Source organism: Saccostrea echinata, unplaced genomic scaffold (assembly GCF_033153115.1).
Source record: "Saccostrea echinata isolate AGI-Se365-2 ecotype Australia unplaced genomic scaffold, CSIRO_AGI_Sech_v1 ptg000009l, whole genome shotgun sequence".
NCBI classification, from domain to species: Eukaryota; Metazoa; Mollusca; class Bivalvia; order Ostreida; family Ostreidae; genus Saccostrea; species Saccostrea echinata.
In genome coordinates, this window is record NW_026889758.1 from 51,238,841 (window position 1) to 51,263,724 (window position 24,884).

The 24,884-nt window shown below is 31.7% G+C and overlaps 1 protein-coding gene across 1 annotated transcript; it reads left to right on the forward strand.

The window, feature by feature from the left end:
* The first annotated feature begins 262 nt into the window (after window positions 1-262).
* Window positions 263-24,788, forward strand: LOC133183060 (uncharacterized). The gene is made up of 15 exons (XM_061317989.1): window positions 263-375; window positions 3,123-3,236; window positions 3,589-4,793; window positions 5,063-5,193; window positions 6,102-6,228; window positions 6,521-6,620; window positions 8,422-8,570; window positions 9,080-9,332; window positions 9,955-10,062; window positions 19,812-19,878; window positions 19,993-20,094; window positions 20,195-20,326; window positions 20,837-20,923; window positions 21,088-21,263; window positions 22,146-24,788. Exons 1-15 carry the CDS (start codon window positions 310-312, stop codon window positions 22,278-22,280), a joined length of 2,952 nt encoding a protein of 983 aa, XP_061173973.1. The 5' UTR covers window positions 263-309; the 3' UTR covers window positions 22,281-24,788.
* The last annotated feature ends 96 nt before the right edge of the window (window positions 24,789-24,884 follow it).

Below are 24,884 nucleotides of genomic sequence, written 5' to 3' on the forward strand. Positions count from 1 at the left end.
TGCCTTTTGTAAAACGTTTCTGAAACCAAGACAAGGAATATAAAGTTTAAAGACGTTCTTAAAGTATTCGTGATCTCTTTTTTTCGAATAGAAAATAATAATAAGTTATGTTTAATTATTCAGTCTGTTTTCAATAAGACTTGCATTATTTATTTATATTTTAAAATACATTTAGATAATTTAGAATTAAACACACATCATTCGAAATATTATACAAAGTACGAGCTACCATGCATCCACTACGCCAAAAAGACGTCTGCTTGATAGTGAAAGTACACGTTGAATGGTTGTTGACACTGATAAACTCACATGGCAAGCTATACAGTATACGTGTTCATCTTAATAGGATTATGTCTTGCAGCAAAAAATGAAAAGGTAAAAAAAAAAGATATCAAACTAAATTTATTTCCCTCGTGTGCACTGAACACTGATAGTTAGAAATAGAATAATCTAACTGGTGTCTCTGCCTCTCACCACAGTTAGAATACATTCCATAAAGTTGAAATGTTGCAAAACGGAGCGGATCCACTCTTGTACGATTTTCGAGAACTAAAAAGGTGTTGCAGTGTTGCACTGAAAATAACTCCCCAAATTAATCATTACAAACCTTATGTGAGCTTGTTGATGCCTTCTACTCCATACAGTAATCCATATAAAGAAAAAAAAACTAATTTTCTAAACTATTTTTTCTTACTTCCAGCTTACATGCCATGTTGACATTTGGAACTGTCTGAATTGTTCGTAGTATACACATTGGGCTGTTAAGGTTCCCCAAAATAACCAAAAACTGCGGTCCAAGTTGTTCAAATCGGTTTCAGTTCCATTTTCTGAATTTTGGTTCGAGTTTTGTCTGTTAATTATTAGAATCTGTTTTATGCAAAAAATGGCATCAAAATCAAAAGAATGACGATGATAACAGTGATAAATAAACATCACAACTGTAATCTACTTCATCCATGACAAAACACTTGTTATGAAATCATGGGATAATTTTCCAAACAATTTCATGTTGTTGTTAACAGTTGGCCAAGTAGTCCTAAACACCAATTTCAAGATATTAACATAGTCAAGACTTGTTTTTAAGGTGAATTCAATGTAGCAAATATTTTTCAATTTTAATTTATGATATTAAAGTTTAAAATAGATGTCTGTAACCGAACTGAAAAACCTGAAACCAAACAGAAAATTTACTGAACCGACCCGACCCAAACATTTTTGGAACTGTGACAGCCCTGTATACACATAGATCAAAATTATTTGCCCCTCTTCATTTTGCTAGAATTTGCCAACACATGGAATGAATTCTGTTGTTAAACCAGGTCTGTAGGACAATGTCATTTTAAGACAGAATGTTCTATCTATGCATACTGCACTAGGTAAGTGGCCTTCAAAACATAAAAGTGTTGTCAACTTATTCTCAGAATCAGAAATTTTGCTTAAACTAATTTTTATTGTGAGGTTTCTTGAATGTAAGCAGAACTGAGATGGGTGATTATAGTTATTTTAAATTAATAATTAAAAATAAATAAAAAGAGAAAATATAGTTCTTTGAGTGTTATAATTATCATGTACTCAGAGCTAGTGCATGTACTAGGAATGCCACTTGGAAGAACCCTGATATAGTTCTCAATATACTTTTATATTAAGCTTGTATGATGCACTATTACCTACATGTACTTACCATAAGAATATATAAGCACCATTTAAATAAAAAAAGAAAGACACTGGAAGTGTATTCCTGCTGTGACATCCAAATTTTTTTGAGACAGTAAGTCAAAATTTCCTCATAGGAAATTTAAGCCGAAGATAGTCCGATACTCAGGTTTTGAAAATCAGCAGTTAGGTATTTGAAAATGCTCACAAAAATTTTTCTGATTTCACAAAGTAAAGTCAGCCAACTCTGTAAAGTGTATTTACCCATAATATATCTTCAAAGTTCATCGTTACAGTTAGTCATACTATATAGAGGGGAAATTATCAAATCTCAAATATATATTTCAGGAAATGTGAATAAAGGCACTAGCTATGTATTTTCTAACTGAAAATTGATAAACACATATATTTTGGATAAAAAACTATAGTATATAGGCTAGGGCTGTATCAATATATTGATATATCGATATGTATCGATATTCACAAATGTATCATATCGAAGAAATAACTTCCAATACGTATCGGGCAGTCAGTTTTTCTGTGAAAAAGTTAGGAATTTCAATCACAAAAGATTATATTCGACGGTTTTGAATTAAAACAGATCAGTAATGATATAAACATTAAGGAGATAGGAGACCTTGAATAATTATTATAAAATGCATAGATAACTTTTTTTTTATACATGTTGGTTTTACAGTCATTAAAAGTTTGAATTTGATGTGTATTTTGGAATGACAGTAAGACAAGAACTTTGAAATGGTTTTATAAAACTCTCATTTTTTATAAATTTTATGCATTAAATGATTTACAATAGTTTTTTGATAGACTTGTTAAAGTATCAATATATCACGCATCACTTTATAAAATATTGTATCATATGGTATTGAAATTTTTTGCTCAATACACAGCCCTAAATTATAGGCATTCAGAGAGAAAGCATGTTGTGTAGCTGATATTTCAATTCTGCTTACTAAGTACTTCAATATCATACACAATGTGAAAAGCTTGTGCTATCATTGCAAGATATCACAGATCACTTTTAATTTCATATCATGCCAATAAGCATTGGTATATAAGGCTAGATGAAGGAAAATTGATTTCTCTATAAAAATATTTCTTTTTTGTATTTATATGGGGTGAAAGTGTCAACATTTTACCTGACCTTTCCTAAGACTTCAAAGAATCCTGAATCATTCTGAAATGCATTGTCGGATACCCACGGGTGATCTTGTCTTTTACAAGTAAAAGACGAGATCACCCATGGGTATCCGACAATGACTAAAATGCATAAAATGAAAATTGTTGCAAGAAAAGATTTCAATTTCAAGCTCCATTTTGAGACTTTTTGAATTAAATAAAAATTTTAAGAGTTACCATTCCTTCATGGTTGAGGAGCAGATATCCTTAATATTTTATCATCATGTACAATGATGAATGCAATATATTTATTATTTTTGTTTTATCTACAGAGTGGCCGAGAATTTCTTGAAAAGGAGAAGAAGAAACTTGTAACAGAGAAAATAATATGTTCTCTAAAGAAAATTACATTAAGGACTTTGGACAATCAACGACTTACAGACAAGGTTTCAGTTTATTTTCTTAAGAGTCACTAGTTACACTAAATTTATGTCTTACTCTATAATCATTAATTTTTATTGGGGTTAATTTCATTGATTGTTGAAATTTTAAATTTATTTGAATATGATTTCATGGGCCCAGTTTGAAAGAGAGCCCTTATAAGGAAATATTTAAAGCCATTTGTGGACTGCTGGGCTAATATAAAAATACTCACAAAACATGACTCCTCAGGAAATCAATTTCCAAGTGTATTTGAGTTTAACTCTTGTTCTAGAAATGTGAACAAGTACCGTAAAGCATTTTATTTTTGTAATCAAGATTTTAATTTTTTTAAATGTAATTTGTTATAAATTGTAGGCAACAAAAGTCCTTCCATGTTATATTGATGCACTGTTAGAAAATCCAAAAGACTGGAAAAAATGGACAATATTGGGAGATTTATATGAAAGAGACTCAAAAACAACACAAGCATCCTTTTGCTTTAAGTTAGCATCTAAACTGAAAGGGCCTTTAAACACGTACATTGATGACTGGAGTTTTATTGGCCCTTTTGTGATAGGAAAAATAGAATGGGATGGTGATCCATTGGAGGCATATGGTGGAATAAGGAATGTTTCAAAATACAGATACAGAAAAGGTGAACATTTTTATTCGGAGCTTGTCAAAGACGCTGTTATAGAATGGAAAACTTTCAAGCAAAACTCTGGTGATAATGGAATTCAGATTTCTCCTACAGTTCAGTGGAATGATTTGATTAATTCTCTTGGATCAGTAGGAATAACGGAATGGCAAGGTTGGTTGTTAGGGGAACTTTATATAAATGAGAGGGACCAGAATGTACTTATCCAATGTTTAGGCATACATACTGTTTACATTGATGATGTGCCTGTTGCTAGTGATGTATATCACAGAGAAAAGTTCTGGTTCGGTGTTCATCTATCAAGGGGTGTCCATACAGTGTACATACATTTAAGAACAAAGGTGACTGCAACCAAGAAGTGCACATTTCAAGTAGATTCAAGTCCAGTTAGAGTTTTAGAACCACAGTTCTTACCCGATATAATAAATGGGTACTTATTTAGTAAATATATATCTATTCCAATATCTAATTATCATCATTCCAAGTGGGTCAAGGTGACCAAAATCAGTAGTGCACAAGTTGAAGTGGCTCTGGAGAATCCTTTCAATATAGCACCAGGACAGACTGCTCACATTCCAGTAAAGTTTAACATAGAAAATAACATCAGCTCAAAAGATTGTGAACAGTTTCATTTGACATTAAAAATTATTACTTCTGAAGGAGTATATTCGTTACCACTACGGCTAAGATGTAGGAAGTCTGGCCAATCATTTCTGTTCACTTTTTTGGACCATGATGGGTCTATTCAGCAAGCAGCTGCTGTGGAACCCATCAAGCAATGTGATAGTAAGCTATGTCCTGTTTTGCTTACACTGCATGGGACAACTGTCCCTCCCCAAAATCAGGCAGACAGCTACAAAAGGATGGAAAATGGTGAATACATCTTCGGGGTTGACAGAGCTTGGCTGCTGGCTCCAACCAGGTAGGATTTGTTTGTAATTTTGTAATTTTATTTTTTTGCTTTATGAATTGTAACTCAGTTGAATTATAATGTTTTGTTTCAAATCAGTTATGATTTCTTGATAATTTGAAGTAGATGTCATCAATGTACCATTTCAAATAATCTGCAAATGAAATAATGAAATGATTAATAAAAAAAAGGTTTGACTTTCAAGGAATATATAACTGTATAGATATATATTTGTAAATTCAATTAGAATCAATGACAAGCATTCTTTTCCCCTTTTTTAGACATGGTGCACATAACTGGGAAGGACCGGGTGCCCTTACTGCCCTCTCGGCACTCTTTTCTTTGGGTGACCTGATCAAGAGACATAACTGGATATCACAGAAAATTGATCCAAATAGAGTTATCTATGCTGGTAAATCATGTTCTTGGAGAAAGCAATTGACCTTTTTTCCCTATTTTAGTTCTACTGGTCAGAGACCAGAAGAGCTTATGCCATAGTAAGGTGTCCACCGTCTGTCCATCTGACTGTGTATCGGTCTGTCTGTCCGTTTGTCTGTCTGTAAACAATTTTTTAAAAATGCTACTCCTCATACAGTTTTGGTCTGATTTCAATATTACTTGGCACACAAGTAGACTATACTAAGATGCTTAATTCTACTTATCTGTTTTTGATTTTGATGAATGTTGTTGCCATGGTTACTTAAAATTGAAATTTCTTTGAAATACATTCAGCACACTCCTCCTCCTACAGTTTTGGTCTGATTTCAATATTACTTTGCAACAAGTAGATACACTAAGATACATAATTCTGTATATCAGTTTTTGATTTCAGTGAACAGTGTTGCCATGGTAACTAAAAATAGACTGATATTTCTGTGAAATACTTTCGAAATACTACTCCTCCTACAGTTTTGGTCTGATTTCAAAGTAACTCAGCACACAAGTAGATTACACTAAGATACATATTTCTTTTTATCTGTTTTTGATTTCAATGAACGGTGTTGCCATGGTTACTAAAAATAGAAATTTCTGTTAAATTCTTGCAAAAGGCTACTCTCTGTACAGTTTTAGACTGATTGCAATAAATCTTGTCACAAAAAGAAACTTTACAAAGGATCATTATTCTGTGTATTGCTCATGCATAGTTTTAATTCTAGTGCTACTTTTCTCCTCCTTAGTTTCCCAGAACTTGATGAGTATTTAAATCATAATTTATATTTTGAATGATTACTTTAATTTTCCAAATTGTCATATATACCAAATGAACTCTGTTGAATTATCTTATACTAGACTAAGTGATATATAAAATTTCTGTCTCAGGTCACTCCATGGGTGGACATGGAGCGTGGCACCTGGCTTCCCACTACCCTGACCGCAGCCTTGGTCTGGTCACCTTGGCAGGCTGGATAAAGAAGGAAGAGTATGGAGACAGTAATCTTTTCTTTAGGTATCCAGTGAAAGTTTTTATTGTTTGAATAAAGAATTAATCCAGATAATAAATTATTAAGTTTTTTTTCATAAAATTTTCATCTTTACTAATAATTTCTATAAGAATTTGTACACTGCATGATATACTAAATTTTATGGAATCAAATTCTGTCTTTTTTGTGTAAAAAAGAATTGTCTTGAATTGCAGAAAAAATTTCCTTTTAACGAAACGAGGATTGATCTTCCTTAATTTTTTGTCAATAAGAGCATCTTACTGAATCAGATCGATAAAAGATTGGTGAATTTTATAGACATGACATCTCAGCGAGTCATGTGGATCCTGCCATTAAGTTTATACTGGAGGCTTGTATAGCAGAAAATGATGTAGACAGACACATCACCAACATCAAAGTAAGTAAGATAAAGTACTTTTCCAATCAATAGGTGTAATGGTGGTCAAATTGTAAGTTACATTTTCATGCCTTTTGAAGGACACAGTCTTGGTAAACAATGCATGTAAAATGTGTCACATCTGCATTGTGTTCAGTATTTATGGATATTGCTTTAAAAATTTGAGGAGACCAGAAGAGTTTAAATGCATTCCTAAAGTGTAAATTATTTGTATGTCTATAAATAATTTTTTATGATGCTACTCTTACAGTTTTGAGCCAGTTCAATAAATTTTGAACAATAATAGTCAACTAACCCATGATACATAATTCTGATTATCAATTTTTTTATTGCTAAGGTTGCTAAAAATAGAATAATGTGTGAAATTCTTTCAAAATGCAGCTCCTCCAGTTTTTGACTTATTTCAGTGATAAATAGTACACAAATGGACCATTTGATTTTATTTTTATAACATCAGCTATTTATTTAATTAATTAAAAAATAACAAGTTCAAAAGAGGAAAATCGTAGTCTATGAATACTTTGATGTTGCAATATCGCTTGCCCTGTTAAATTTACGTAATTTTCAACATGATTACCTTAAACTAAAAATAAATATGACAACTGTTAAACTTGCAACAATATCTCGTGCTTTGTTGAAATAAAATTATTTCTACAAAGAAAAGTTAGAATACGGCGACGTATAGTTTCAATATCACCGTATGCTAAAAAAAATAATAATAAACTCTGTTAATACTTTAATGCAACATTATCTCGTGCTTTGTTAAAATAAATAATTTCTCCAGATTGCCGCGATATTGGAAAGTCAAGATTAAGAAATAAAAACGCATTTGAATAAAATATCGTGTTCTGTAAATTTTCGGGACTTTATCTCCGCGCCGATTTTGATAGCAAATTACCGCGATTTTCAGAAGTTCAGAACACCGCTTGGTAAAATTTTCTGCTGCGTATAATACAACCGAACTGCGTTTTTTCCCCCAGTTTCAGGCTCAAAAAGGGGGGTGCGTATTTTACACCAATGCATATTATATTCGGCCAAATACGGTACTCAAAGGGACATAATTAGATTGATTGGTTTCTGATTTTTATAAATGATGTTGCTGATTTCAATAAAATGAGACAAAAGTGGACTACACGAAGATGCATAATTCTCTACCTGAATTTTGTTTTATTTTGATAAACCAAGTTGCCTTGGTTACTGAAACTAAAATAATGTTTGATTTTCTTTCAAAACACTTCTAGTCCTACAGATGTAGTCTGATCTCACAAAAACTTAGTGTGCAAGTAGGCTAATTCAAGATATTATTCTCTCTAAATTGGCATTTGATTTCCATTAATGCTGAATAAATATATGATATGTGATATTTTTTTTTCACAATGCTACCCCCCCCCCCATTACAGTTATGCTGTTGTCAATTAATTTTGGTACACAAATAGACTACACGAAGATACATTATGCTGATTTTTTTAATTTGATGAATGGTGTTGCCATGGTATCAAAAATTCACTAATCTGAAAAATCCTTTCAAAATGCTACTCCTAGCTCCTACAGCATGTTAAGTTTTGATTTGTTGGCAAGAAAACTTGGTCAAGTTTAAAAAACGTCAAGATGCATAATTCTGTAAATAAAGGTGTTAAGCATTTCTCTTCTGATACAATAAGTGCAAATCTGACAGTAGAGTTATAGTCTCATTAGACTCCTGGTTTCAAAAAATTAAAACAAGACTTGTACCATACTTGTTAATACTTGCTTTCAGTTCGAATTGTAAAAATTGCTTACATGAATTCTCTATTTGATGCAGGATGTCCCCATTTTGGCAAGAATTGGCGCTGATGACAGGACAGTCCATCCATTTTTTGTGCGCAGAATGCATCGTCTAATGAAAGAAATAAAGGCCAATGTAACTTATGTGGAAGTCACTGGCAAAGAGCACTGGTGGTGGGATACAAAGTAAGTCAATTTGAAAAAATTATATATTTATACTTGTTTGAAATTATTCGTTGAGCTCTTAAGGCCTCTTTTTTAGCTTCACTGGTCAAGGACCAAAAGAGCTGATGCATTGGTAAAGTTCCACTTTTAACCATTTTTCAGATTGTTACATCTCTTACAATTTTTATCTGATTTCAATGAAACTGAATATGCAAGTAGACTTTGTCAATGTATATTATTCTGTTTATTGTATTTAATTTCCATGGTGTTGCCTAAGTTACAAAAACAGAGTACTTGTTTAAATTTTGATTTTCAAATGCTAATCCTCCTACACTTTTGGTGTGGTTTGAATAAAACTTGGTAAAAGTTGAGTAAACAATCAAGATACATAATTCTTGTAAATGTAAACTTAACAAGAAATTGGTACAAGTCCAAGAGCTACTTTTACACTGTCATAAATTGAAATGGAAGAGCTTCATTGTTATTGGACTATTAGTTTCTTTTAATGAAGCATGCTGTAATTACTTCAGGGAGACAAACGATGGGGGTGTGGTTAATGACCAGCAGATTCGAGACTTCACTAATGCCAGATTTGCTGAAGAACAGTCACATTGTCAGTTGGTAGATGGAGAGAGAGACTGTAGTGAAGGGAAAGTCAACATGTACACCAGAGAGGATATTAGAAACTTCACCTTGGTAACTTACAACCCTGCCCTTGGTGATGGGCTTAATGGAGTGCAGATTTTACAACAGATTGTTCCAATGAGAACCAGCAAAATTAGGGTAATAATCCTCTTTCCAATGTTACAATAGTACTGATATTTTTGTGATCATCAGTTTGCTAGTGCATTTACTGTATACCCACTTGTGTAAACTGTATACCGGTATATACCAAAACACGTAAACTTCTCTCTCTCAAAAAAGGAATATATTCTTTTCAATAAGATAACGCATATGAGGAGCAACAACTATGTTTGTTTGTTTTTTAAACGTCCGTTTGAGAATTTTTCACTCATATTGAGACGCCATCACTTGCCAATGGAGGATTGCAAATTTAGGCCTGTACTCAGCTTATGGCCTTTGAGCAGTGAGGAATATTTTTTGTGCTAGCAGCTACTGCGATGCCGGACCTCGGTTTATACAATCTCATCCGAAGGACTAGCCTCCACGTCACATAATAGATTAAACCTGTGACGTAAGGATCAACTCCTTACTCCGCAAATCTAGAGCAAACTATCTAACCACTGTGCCAAGCGGGCTACATAACAATTATGTATCAGCACAGAAAATGATTTTTATTTCAAATAATGGTTGTCTATGGCTGATTTGTTCAAAAGATAAATGATAAATAATCTTTAATTGTTCTGAAATGGTTCAATCTGATTCCAGCATGATTTAATTTCAGGGTAGCATTTCTAAGGACCTTTTTGATTTGGAAACTGTGAATGTTGCAAGATTTAGCATTCAAGAACCACCAAACAGGAAAACTAATTTCAAACAGAAAGTATTAAAAGTAGGTACTTTATTATATGTCATTATTATTTCACTTAATTAAATCATCTTTGGAATAAAGTTGCTTAATTGTAATATGAGGTAGAAGCATTCAATGCTTTATTACTCTGTATGTTGTTCCAGGTTAGGTTTTTCCACCAATGGGCTTCCATATTTGTCATAAAAGGATAGAACGGTTAATGGCATTTATGCCTATTGTTCAATCCTGATTCATGCTACATTGGGCCAACATTTTTTTACTTTCTGTTTTACGGGATTTTTTTTCAAAAATTTGAGTCGGGGGATCAAAATAAAAATAAAAGCTCGAAATTTAAGCAGTCGGTCAGAAAAATAAAAATAAAATGAAAAAACACAATCAAAATTTTTATTTTCAATTAAGGATGGAATTTTTTTCTATGACCTTAATTTGTAAGAAAAAAGTGTTATTTGAAAAAACTTATGTATACAAAACTGGTACTGTTAATGTATCAATGAACTATTTTAAATTCAACTTTCTTTTAGATATTTGGGACAGGGGGTGCATTTCTAGTATTAACAGCTTGCAGTTTCTAACATCAATTCTAACATCAATGCAAATCAAACATACAAATCTGTAGTCTTCTCTCAGTTGTCAAATATCATAGTGTCACCACAGTAAAACTTAAAGGACTTATGTCACATCTCTCATAAACTTTTCAGAATCTTTTATTTTTCGGTATTCAGCAAATTACAAGATCTGGGGGTTTCGGACTAGCTCTGGCAAAGTTATGGCAAAAATACAGTGAGACATTCAATGGATCAGCTAAAATAAATTATAATTCACAGAAGTGCACACTAGACATGATAAATGAAAAGTTGTATAATATTTTTTTCAACGCAATTCAAATTAATATATACGTAGGTGGAAAAAAAGTACCCCAATCTCTCTACTGAAAACATATTCAAACTCCCTCAATCTGTAGTATATATGATCTCTTTTTATCCTTATATTTTCTTTCTGAGCATACTAAATTTCAACACAATTGTAGAAAATATGTACATCTTTCCTATAGTATACACATGTAAAATACACATGACAATATTCTGTTTACTGCAGTTTACAGAATTCAAAAATTTAATTGTTGAAACTGGTTCTAATCCACAACTTTTGAGTGAAAAAAAAAGAAACCAGATCTTGAATTTAAATAATATTTGTAAGAGTGTATCATTTACAACAATACTTTTCCCTAGTGGTAAAAAAGTTGTTTTACTAAACAAGAGATAGATATACACTATATCAGCTGTTATTAATAGCGATTCTCTGTAACCACTTAAACTTTTTTGCCACGCATGGTCACCGATTTTTATGAAATTTTGCCCATTATTACAACTTGACACCAGAAACATATATCAAATAAAATTTCGTTGCTATGTGTCTTGGTTGTCATAACAGCCAGAAAAGTCGGAAAATTGAAATTTTCAGCTACTTTGAATCTTTATTAAGCCTTAATAAAGACTAAGAGAAACAAACAAACCATGTTCACAAAAACATGACAACTTGTTGCCACTTATGCTATAAAGAAACTTTTAGAATTTATCTCTAAGTAAGTGGTAACCATGGGTACATTTGGAATACATTTTAGATGCTGAAAAATGCCGAAAAAAGCTCAATATTCACTAATGATAAGTGTTACATGATCAAACTCAATCAACAATCGAAGAAAAACAATAAAAATATTTGACCTTAAATAATTAGGTATTGGCAATATTATTCTAAAAATAACTTTCATGGTTGCCATGGTAACACAGTGTAACCATGCTAAGATTGGGTTAATGCTACTATCTTGAGGAAAAACAATAAAATTCATGACTGACACATATAAATCCTTAAGACCTTGCAACATCGACAACATAAGAAAAATTGGGATTAGTTGTTACTTTGCAGTGTAACCATGGAAACAACGTACCAGTTGTTTAAAGTGATATTTTTTTGCTGCCTTAGGAATTTACTTACCTTTTAATCAAGAAACATATTATTTGACTCACCTTGAATAGTACTTATCTGGTAGAACTATCTGGTAGAACTAAAGTTGAATATCATATATTGATAAAGTTTGTTGAAAAATACAACACTGTTGCTATGGTTACCAAGAAGGAAAGATGTTCGATTTTGTTAATTTTATGTCAATATTAAACCCTAGGTGCCAGCTTTTTGCATCCTGTTAGAGGGTGGTAGTCTAAATTGAAGTCAGGTTAGTTGTACATAAATATCAATCATAAAAGTTTTGGGAATCTGCATACAAGGGCATGTACCCAAGGAAACAGAATATTTTTCAGAATTTTATGCATATTTTTTCGGCTAATTTCCATAGCAACGCTCTATTTAAAGAGTTGAATTTGAATTTTTTGAAATGTGAAAATTAGGGTCACACCAACGCCTTTAAAAATTGATCATCAGTTATATAGAAATATGCTTTTTAAAAAGATATGATAAGATTAAAACACTAAGAGAGTAAATTTAAAATCCCTTCGTGGTGTTAAAACCATGGCAACCATTGCCAACCTATAAGTAATATCATTTTTCGTCCTTGGTATATGTTACAAGGATCTTTTGTCTATTATTTGCTTGCATTTCAACCTATATTTGTTTTTATTCTAAAGTGTATGACTTTATAAAATTAAATGAACAAAATTATTACTCTTGAAACTTTGATTCCATAGTAACATATGTAATAGCTAATAATACCAAACATGTTTATCATGCATTTAAGACACCAGGACTCCAACTTTCAGAAACTGTCATTGCCACTTGTTTGCTTTGCTGCAAACGTTAATTGTGGGACTGTGAACATGTTGAAAAATGCCATTTTTCAAACTTTAGGACATGTTGCTATGGTAACCATGACACGTAGCAACCAATTTTTGCCTGATTTGAGTTTACGGTATCAAAGACTTTCATAATAGAGAATTTGATGAAATTCTGAGACTATGCGTGCCACAGCTCCTATACAAAAGTTCAAGTTGTTACAGAGAATGGCTCTTAATAGCTGATGTACATTAATTTGTTACATAGCAAAATTCCATAAAATGATAAAAAAGGAAATGTCTTGTATCAATTAAGCATATATTTTCGTAGGTAATTTTGAAGTCCAATATTTGTCATAAAACAAGTGAAAGTTCTGACTCAAATTTCCTCAGTCATGCCACTTTCTACCAGTTCTACGGTGTTCTGTTCTGTTGTTAATTGTAAAAGAAAACATTATTGTCTTAAAATTAAGTTTCAGAAAAATCTTCAAGACATATTTCAATGTATTGAAACAATTGTCAAAGATAATAAGTACTCAAAACCTTTCAAAACAAGCGGTTGACAGTACCTCAATTTCCACGTGGCCCTCTGCATGACATTTGATCAAGATTACTGTTTCGTCTATTTCATTCAATCATACATTAAAAGTTAATCTGAAATTTATTCTTTTTCTGATATATGACATTGATATATGAAACCCTCCGATTCTGACATTTTGGCACTATGTTGTGCAGTGACTAATCACACTTTGAATACTGTGATTGGATGAATATATTTACCTCAACCAATGACAAATCACATTTTGAAAGGCTTGTGAAAAGTTTATTTTTTTTCAGTGACTACAAATAAACTATCACACTATCGGCGGGAGAAATAAAAATAAAACTTGAATTAGGGACTCCCATTACGGCGCTCCCATAAAACAGAATATAAAAAAAAGTTGGCCTTGCATAATGAAGAACATATAATAATTTAATTCTGGTTGTGAAGTGCCATTTGATTGTGTAGAAAAACTCACTTATATTGTATAATATGTGTTGCATACATCACAATGACTTAATAATGCTTTAAAAATTTATCAATCTACTTGATGTTAGATTTAAAATTTTTAGAATATGAAGGCATTTTTGAAGAGAAAATTGTCTTATTTTTACACTTAATGATAGAAAATTAAACTATAAGGAATGAATTTAATAGCTACCCAAGTTATTTAAGGAATAAGGTATCATTTTAAAACTTTTATCGTGATTTAAGTATGGGTTGGTCATGTGAACAAATCCCATAGAGCCTGAAGGGCTTTATGGTAGATGGTAGATTTGATCACATCGCCAACCCATATTTACATCCCTATAAAAGTTTAAAATGATTCCTTATTACTTATATTTACATTTGAGACTGATTTAAAATGTATATTATGCACTGAAGTTTTAATCTGGATGAATTCCCATAAATTAGCAATGATTACAAAAAAATTTGCGTGAATTAAGATGAATTAGCGTACATTATCATAATATGCTATTTGAACTATTATGTCTTTGATTTATACCTAAATTTTACAATCACATGCACAACTTACTATTATTTTACGTGAATTAACAAACATTTGCATGAAATTTAAATAAATCTGGATTACATTTACTGTGCATAATTTTGAATTATAGATTACAATAGTTTTACAATCACATGCACAACTTAAGATAAATTTACATGAATTTACATAATTAGCATACAATTTTGCATAATCAGGGTTCAACACTAACAGTGGACCGGCTGCCCGAGTCCACCAAAAAACTGGAAGGTCCACCAAATGTTTTGGACTAGGTGGACTGTCGGTCCATTTGAAATTTAAACACCGTCTAAAAAACGCAGTAAAATTCGGTTTTCTTTTTCTATAAATCGACATCCGTAATCAAACGCTTAATTCATCCATACTTGTATTTTACAAGAAAATAAATATAAAATTTGTTTTAGGTATTAAAGCAGGGGAACTTAGCGACTATATATATTTTACATGTAATGTTGATGAATACAATAACATTGAGACGCAAGAACGTTCGACTCGGACCTTGAAAAAGAAGCATGTAAAATTCGTGCCAAGTTAGCCAGTCTGTCCTTTCTTTACTTAATACACAGAAAGGTGTGAAAATTACACTAGGTAACAGGAAATCACTTCACGCCTGAACGCACACTGATGGCCAGGTTTGGAGATAATTAGAATTGATTGACAGCTGCATTTATGCAGTGTTTATTTTTCTTTATAGATGTTTAAACAGGCGTGATTTATATTTTATGAATACGTTGCAGTTTCTGGGGTTTTTTTCTGCTATACTTTATATCACATATTAAAAGAATCATATGATCACAGTTGAATAAATAATAATAATAAAAAAATAATAAATACATATACTTTTGTCAGTTTTGCATCATAGTAAAAAATTGTTCTAGCAATATATACATGAAAAATTCACTTGTTTATAGATATAGAGGATATTCAATGTTTTGTAGATGAATATGGAATTTATTTCACGAGTGGGACAGGATTTTTTGATATTTTTAAGAGTGCAAAGCACGAGTGAAAATATAAAAAAATCCTGTCTCACGAGTGAAATAAATTCCATATTCATCTACAAAACATTGAATTTTCTGTTTTATTACATTTTCTTAGATTTTCCCTTTGCCTCTGTCTTTTCGTAACAGTGTCATAGGCTATAACGTCATAGTTGAGTGGTTGAGACGTCATATAGGTCTAGTAAAGCGATTGCGAGATTGAAAAACATTGTAAACATTTTTAACGATGGATTTTTAATGACATATGTGGAAAACCTGGCAGTATAACTATTATCTCTGTCAGGATGGCTTATTAACTCTATCTTTTAACAGGCCAGGGATTTCTTTTTAAAAACACTCTTCGTGAAGGGAAGGAAAATCGTTAAGTTTTGCCGCACTTCTGATATTCTCACACTGTGAGAATACCATTTTGATATCCTTTCACACTGTGTCAGAATATCACTTTTATTCAGTAAATAAATTACAGTATTTTACTGTTGAAAATGTAATAAATATGTTTACTCAAAAATCAAGGGCTCTCAGGGGGCATATACAATTATTTCAGAATGATCACATATAAATAATATTTAAGTATATTGTAATATGAAAGAATATTAATCATATCTTAGTTAATTTATTAGGATTTAAAATTTTACCTACCTTTGGAAGTGAATTAAATGCAGGTTTTTACCATTGTAAATAAATGATATTAAAATAACAAATTCGTTTGAAGATGTAGATTGCGTTCTTTTTTTAAATATTGGAAATATGTTTAACAATATTGCTGAAAAACTTCTGACTAATTGATTTGTTTCTGTTGATTGGTTAAACTTATACTTTATTAGTCTGACTGGACTGGGTACATAAGTTAGTTTCAAGCCTTGTATAATGAATTCATTCATTAATTCAAACATTTATGAAGGTCCACCAGAATTTGAGAAGGTCCACCAATTATTTTTGACAAGTGGACCTGCGGTCCACCAAGGTAAAAAAGTTAGTGTCGAACCCTGATAATAACCATGAATCTAGTTATTTGCATGAAATATATGGAGTATAAGTTACATAAATCAACGACTTTTTTCTACTCATTGGGAAAGGGTCCGGTACCGGTTCAATTGGGAAAAATAGCATCGAAGTAGAACATAGGAGAATTTTCTATCATTTAAACAAATGAAACGTATTTTGCCTTTATTCCAGCCTCATTACATATTACTCTGTGTTTTAAAGAATAAATAACAAGTATTTATTGTTTTTCATATCAATGTCCCTTGTTTTCACAATTTTCTGCTCTCAATTTGTCAAAATGTATGACACTATGCTGTCTACACCACAGGTCCCACCATGTTACGAAATCTCAATTTTTGATTTAAGCAGAAGTGAAACAATTAGTCAACTTGTACAATGTGTTTTTAAAAAAAAATATGATGTCATCGTAGTCTGTTGCTTGACAGTTGAATTGGGAATTTTTAGTCTCAAGATTGGGAAAAAATAACGTTTTTTGGCATTGGGAATGGTACCATTTATCGGTACCAGTTATATAAGGGAAAAAACACTGTAAATTACCATAAAAGCTAAAGTGATTTACATTAAATTAGCATATTTTGCTGTAAATTTGCATAAATTACCATATACTAATATTAATAAACAGAAATTTTCATCAGTTTACTTTGAATATACATAGATTTGAAAAAATTTCCATAAATTAACATTTATTACCATAAATTTACATGGATTTATATAAATTCATAAAATTTTCTAAAATTAACATAAAATTCAAAAAATGCATAAATAAGCATAGATATTCATTGATTTGCATAAAATTCCCTTAATTTACATAAATTAGCATGAAGTTGCATAAAATTCCTCTAATTTACATAAATTAGCATATATTTGCATAAATTATCAAAATAATTTATGTAAATTAAGGGAATTTTATGCAAATTATGGGAAATTTATGCAAATTCATGCTAATTTATGTAAATTAGGTGAATTTTATGTCAGATTACCCAGTGTTGAATATTATTAAGCAGATTAATGTTTTGATTAGTGTCAGATGACTTCATACAAAAAAAAAAAAATCATTTTTCATTAGGTTTAGAGTACACATGTATCACATTGTCAAAATGTTTGCATAATTGATTGGTTCTTTGTTGAATAAAATATACCTTTGTAAATGTATCTATGCACAAAACAGATGGAACTGCCGATCGCTTCAAAACGTTGCAGTTTAATTTTAAGCATTTTGTTTAATGACAGTAGATATTAAAGTAAACATTTCGTCTACCTTCTCTACACAGTGGCATTAATATTTTTTGCACATATCATTTCTCTCCGATTCTTTTTAACATAGACTGTGTTATTAATACCGTCACGCGACTTTTCATACAAACGGGATGTAACTCTAAAACATTGTGATTGTGATTGAATTTTGATCTAACAGACGTAATATTTTAAAATTTAATGGGCAACTTAAAAAAAACTTAAAGAAGTATTTTTTGCTTTCGGCAAATCTTTTATGTTCACAACCTCTCTTAAGTCAGTGTATGTTAAATGAAATGTTTTCTGTTAGACAAGATGCTGCCTTCAAATTGTATACTGTTTACATGTTACAGAGTAGTTTGCCGTGCTCATTTTTTTTTCTTACGACATGGTTTTATGAAGGACACTAACTGCATGTTTGATTTTAATTTCAAGCTAAAAAATCTTAAATTTTCTGTAAGACGATCTAAATATCATGTACGCTCTTTATTTTCTGTCACGTGGATGGTATTTTGTCAATGCAAGAATAACATTGCTAACAACAAAGAGAATTGATTGCTGAATGTTTAAATTCAAAAACTGTTCATTTATTGCTTACATAAACACTTTCAACTCATATATGTAATTAACTACTCTCTAAGAAGACCATTCATTGACCAAACGGACATTCATGTTACCTGGCCAGCTGCTAATTACAGTACACCCGTGTAATTATATTGGATTACCCAGGTGAAATCATAATGTAATTATCTAGTTTTGTTGACAAAAAGGCACCAGAATTCAGAATGTACAGTGGTCGGAATATACAGTGTTTTATTCTATATAAATTATAAAGAAATTTTTGGGGAATAAAATATGAGGTCGGAAAGTCCAGTGTGCCGGATTGCACAGTTGTCTGATTGGACAGTGGACACTGTATTTTTTTTTCAAAACATTATCAACTAAATAGATATATTTATTTTTATAACTGTTTGTTGACTTATTTACTGGTGATCTATGTCATACGTGACAATCATTCAAACATGGGGAAGTTACATGCAATAAACCTACATTGTCAGTCCTGAGAAAAAAGATGAATCCCAAAAAATGGGGGTTGAATTTAGTTCCTATGTAACACATGCTCCCCTACTTTTGAACAATTTTCTGACAAAAAAAAAGTAGGTCCAACACATGTGACTTTATGGTATATTCACAATTTTGGAAGAGTTGCCCTTGCTCATCATAACTAGTATATACTTGGTTTATCTGCTAAATACCCAGGGGCAGAGAAGAAGATTTTCAAAGAATTAATGCAATTTTACTATATAATCAATAGAGCCCTGCCCTAACACCAGAATCCCTGACCCAGCCGCCAAGATATTCACAATTTTCTAAGAGGAGCCCTTGCTCATCATAACTTTATACTTGGTTTATCTGCTAAATTCCTAGGAGCAAAGAAGAAGATTTTCAAAGAAATAATGCACTTTTATTATAATCAATAGACCCCCCCGTAGAACCTCTCGCCCTGGGGCCACAAATTTCAGAATTTTGGAAGAGACACATTTGATCATCATAACTATGCACCTAGTTTATCTGCTTTATATACAGGGGGAGAGAAGAAGATTTTTAAAGAATTAATGTTTTTTCACTATATGATCAATAGAGCCCCACCCTAACTCCAGAACCCCTTACCGTGGGGCCATGAATTCACAATTTTGGTACAGGGCTCAATGCTTATTACAATCATGCCAACGGTTTGACTGCTTTTTATCCAGGAGTAAAGAAGATGATTTTTAAAGATTGCACTCATTTTGATGGTTTTGGCCCCACTTTTAAGGCCCCATTGGGGGCAGGGACCATGAAATTCAAAATTTTTGTTCCCCTTCACTCATTGATATTCTATGCCAAAATTGATTGAAAATGTTTCAACTGTTGCAGAGAAGAAGCTGAAAACGTTCAAATGTTAATGCACGATGGACGAAAATGGATAGCAATAGGTCACCTGAGTGACTCAGACGATCTAAAAATGAAATCTGTTCACATCTTCTTAAGATATCTTGTAGAAAAAGATATATTCAAGCAAAAGTGTTGGTGAATGCATAATCATTAAACATCATCCCACAAAACTGGTGGACATAAAAATGCCAATACATGTGTATTTAGTATTGTGTAAGTTTACTAATTGTATGATTCTGTTGTAGGTAGATGGTAATAAAATTGGTGTACTAAAGGAAAAACATTCCAAGGTTAACCTGTGCCAAACCAAAGGTACCTTATTATTCAAAGTTGTGTATATTATTTTATATAATTTTTAGTTACCAGTAGTAGCTTATTTTCTGTGGAAGAAGTTTTTTTTAAATGTTGATATTAAACTTCTTCAAGGAAACTGGAAACTTTGCGATGAAAGGAATCTTCTTGGAAGAAACAGTTCAACTTATGGACCGGCTAGACGAGTTGCAGAGCACAAATTTGTCATTGTCATTGGTAAAAACAGAATGCACATGAATTTCAATGTACATGTAATTGTTCAATTGGAAAACAATCATAACAGCAATAACCAAGGTGTCTTACCTGTGTTATGTAGGTACATTGGGATCACCAGAGATCTCTGCTAGACTTCAGTCAGCTGCAGTGTATATTGCTAATTTATTCTTATTGACCTCTGACACCACTGTTCAGATCATCAAGGACATTGATGTGGACCCTGAAACTGTAGGTAAGTCTTTCTGTTAATGAGATAGAGCATAGGATCTCTGGTAAGTGTTTTTGTTAGAGCAAGGATAGACTGGAATTGTTTTTGCCTCCAAAGGTAATTGTCTGACGCCAGTGATTCCTCACATATCACTTTGTAACTGCTTATTTGGGATGAATTAATATGAATATACATGTATTATTGTTTATGGCCTTGTCTTTGAGGCTGCGGTCTTCTTATTTGCTTATTTGGGATGAATTAATATGAATATACATGTATTATTGTTTATGGCCTTGTCTTTGAGGCTGCTGTCTTCAAGGTCACTGAGCAATAAAATGTTGAAATCATGTTAGAATTTTTGTAAAGGTTTACTGGTAGTTTTTCTTGAGCATAATTCTTGAGCACAATACTTGGCTTGCTCTATCATCACAATATTCATATACATGTAATATATATACAGTGTGTCATTAACAAATAATACTGTTTACAAACATTTTATTGCATAAACTGATATAATTTCATTTTTCATTTCAGAGGACTCAAACTTAATAATCCTGGGCTCTGAAGAGGAAAACTTGCTTTCTATTAGTTTTCTTGATGAGATCCCTATAAAAGTGAAAGGTATAACATTTAGAACATGTACATGTGATGTGAATCACATGTTTCTCTGTCGGTTTTTTTTTTCTTCTTCTTCATCTTGATTTACAGTAATGTTTCTTTTCAATGATATGATTTCAGAAAGTATTCTTAACAAGACTAGATCGTATGATAATTTTGTATTGTAGAACAATCCTTTGGTCTTGAGAACTGTCAATTTCATGAGAAGAGAATGGGGCTCCTGACACTGGCACCTCATGGAAAAAGCAGACTGGCTTTGTTGATACTGGGGAATTCTGTGGAGGGTTTGATGGATGTAATATCCCTAGCTACACCCACTATTCCTCCTATGACCCGTTCACCAGTAAGACAATCAAAAGTCAAGTTGTTATAAGTCTTTGACCATAGTCACCCAGCTCACTTTGTGGTGAACCATAGTACACGTATATGTTAAACTGAAACTGAGTTGTATGATTAGATAAACTTTTTGGTTATGTGCTGGTTTGGCCAGTCAGAATTTGTCTTTCATATTTGCATTGGAAAGTACAGTATGGTTTCAAATACTATATACATGCAGGGTTATTTTTGCCCTGTGTTATTTTCTATTACACTTGCAAATTAATTTGCCGCATTTTAAATTCGCTCAGACAGTTATGTGTTAAAGAGATAAGTCTGTCTAATTTGAATTTGCTCTATTTTAAATTTGTCCACTTGCAATGAGTGTGAAAAGGGCAAAAATAGTATGTTGGCAAAAATGTTCCTGTATAAAGAAGCAGATAAAGAAGTAACTCTGATTTTGATTGTAGTGACAGTTTTGGAAGGAATAGTCAGTGTATGCAGATAGCTGTGGCATTGCACAATATGCATATTCAGTCTTGAAACTTTCCAAAAAAAGTCTGACCTACAAAAATATATCGGTATTGCTTTATTGGAATAATCTCAGCACATTTCAAAAATCAGATTGTCTATGCAGTTGAATTTCGGTTTGATACAACTCCGGGACTACATGTACATTGTCTGCCAAATAAGAAATTCATGCAATTTTTATTTATATGATATAATAAGGTCTGTAGCCAGAGTTTCATGTCAATGCAATGTGGAAATTAATCTTTATTATATACTATGAGTCACCACAATCAATCAAGCTAGGTACCTATGGCATGAAATAATTTTTAATCATGCAAAACATTCATGGTTTACTATAAATACAAATGTGCAAAAGTTCATGATGTTTCATATGTTTCAGTTTTCCAACTTATTGCCAGATTATGTCATCACAGGACAAGATTTTAAGCTGAAAGGACCAGGAGGATTTCTCTGTGCTGGCTTTTATGGGAATAATTGGGAATACAGACATGAAATATCTTCATGTGTTTGTTGAGTAATATCAGAGAATGTGATTAATCTAGACTTAATTAAACAATTTTTTTTAATGGCAATGAACATGTTAGCTTGCCTGACTATAGTGAATTTTCCAGGTCAAAAATGTCTGCAATGTTTTCCACAATTTCAACTACCGGTATTTGTAAGAACTAATTTATCCTAAGTCACCTGATGCTCCTCACTGGCTAACATTCTTTAAGCTCAGCTATATTTTGTGTCATAGAAAATCTAACATAAATAAAAAATAAACTGCCATTATTTTAAGAGATATGAATTCATCATGCCTCCATGACCAGACACTGTATTGCTCCAGTAATTAAAAAAAAAATGAATGATTAAGATATTCTTGACATGCATCTGTGTACAGTTGTTTTCTAATAAGCTGTAACTGGAGTTCAATTTCCAAATGATTCTAAAAATGTGTTAAGAAAAAAAACAAAACTAATTTCAGACCTGTTTACTCTTACAATTTTGCCGTATTTTGTACGGATTTTGAGTCCAAAATACATCTCATGTTTTGCTATTATGAAAATACGGAAATTGGAAATCTGTTCATTTGGATTTTAGCTGTTAATTTTCGTTATGATCTGTCTCAGTTTGACACTTTTTAATCTCTAAAAATGAGATAGATTTCAAACATTTAAGTGATGTCAGGCTGCCAAAACGCGGTGGTTTAAAAATGACAGAAACCCCTCGAAAGAAAACAAGTTATGATGTTTTTCTTTGTTATTAAACCATGTTTTGGTAATCAGAATGCACATGTACTTGTTTTCTTGTAATATATGTAAAATCGATGGAAAGTGAAATCTTACGGGCAAATGCCAAATCTCACTGACAAATCTAATAAAAAATACTGAGAGACAACAATACGGGTAAACAGGTCTGTAATTTATGTACACTGGACAAATGTTGTTGCATAAGGTGAGCTACATGGCCTATTGATCTCTTGTTTTTCTACTGCTTATTTTACCTTCAATGTATGGAAGTTTTTTTTAAAAATGTTTACCGTTTATACCATTTGTATCACATGTTTTCATTTTATTCTGCTGTATTACACATGAATATGCAAAGCTAGTCTCAATTTTTTTATTCATTGAAAATTTATTATTTTGATGTATGTGTTTGTGGGAGGGGAAAGTATTTTTTCTGCTCAAGAAAGAGAGGTATGAAAGAAGTAGATTTTTTTAAAGTGAGAAACTAAATTTTGAGGCCAAAATAAACCAATGCACATTTTTGAGGTTTGGTAATGGTCATGTGTGGTTTCAAAGGGAGAAACAAGCAAGATCACTAAATATTCATTTATATTACAAACTATATGCAGGGTTATTTTCACCTGACAGTGTGTTATTTTTACCCTTTCACACTTCCAAACAATTTTGTTCCATTTTAAATTCAGCCCAGACACAGTTGTATAAAGCAGTTTATGCTGTTTTCTTTAAATCCATCCCAAATTAAATATGTCCCCTTTCAACAAGGGTGAAGAGGTGAAAATTTCCATGCATATAGCATACAGTCAAAACTGTCTAATCTAACACCTTTTCAATCTCACTGTGAATTCCAACTTTTTTTTTTTATATTTTTCCATGTTCTTGACACTGTGCAATCTGGCACCCTGTCTATTCTGACATAAAATCTGTTTCTTAATTATTGCATTCTGATTAGAGAGGTTTCACTTTATAATGTTGAACATAGTCTTGTCTTCATCAATGGTCATCTATAAGATATTTTGCATGAGTCATGAATGATACTACCATTTTTCATCGTGAATAATGTACTTGTGTATAATAACCATTTGAAATATTATCTGTCTGCTGGCAGTAAATTTTCATTTACATTTACCTAATACATGTATGATTATATCTTGTCTTTTACTTTAGGGTGCAAGTTTTAAGAATAAGTCTTGCAATTTTCAAATGTTGCGTCATGATTTCTTTTTTTAAATTTGTATTGAATTCAATATGGTGCCGTTGTATTCAAGTTATGAGTTATTTTGAAATATTTACATTTTTTTAACTAAGCCAGCAATGAAATTGATTTGAAATTGATGAAATTGGGAGAAACGTGTTGCAGTGACATCAAAATGATGTGATGGAAATGTAAAAAAAATATATATATAACGATATAAGGCAGCAAAAAATTCAAATACTGAGTGTATGTTGTTGGTTTTAAAGCTTTAGAATGTAAAAATAAATATAAGGAATATTTTTCAGTTTGTGAATGTTATTGGTGTGCAAATCACACAGACTTGCACATAGGCACATTTTTTATGAAGTGCTAGTGTGCTTCATGAAATATGCCTGTGTGACAAGTCTGTGTGATTTACACACCACTAACACTCGCAAATCTAAAAAACAATCCGTAAATGTAGTCACATATCATTAGTTTGTTGTTGTTTTAGTTGTTGTTTCCACAATTTATTTAATTGGACCATGTCTCAGAAAATTATGTATACATTGGAGAAAAAATAATGCATAAAAAATTTCAATACTTACATACTATAGCATAATTTTTTGTTTCTCATGAATCAAAGCTTTTTTGCAAACAAGTTCATGTGTGCTTATATTGGATACATGTAGATTATAAATCAGAAATTACTGATGGA

What these genes read in the sequence shown, in the direction of transcription:
- LOC133183060 (XM_061317989.1), top strand. Translation starts at nt 310, where the DNA reads ATGGCAAGCTATACAGTATACGTGTTCATCTTAATAGGATTATGTCTT. An exon ending in TGAGAACCAGCAAAATTAGG is followed by an intron (nt 9,333 to 9,954) that starts GTAATAATCCTC and finishes ATTTAATTTCAG; the next exon opens with GGTAGCATTTCTAAGGACCT. An exon ending in GATCCCTATAAAAGTGAAAG is followed by an intron (nt 20,924 to 21,087) that starts GTATAACATTTA and finishes TTTGTATTGTAG; the next exon opens with AACAATCCTTTGGTCTTGAG.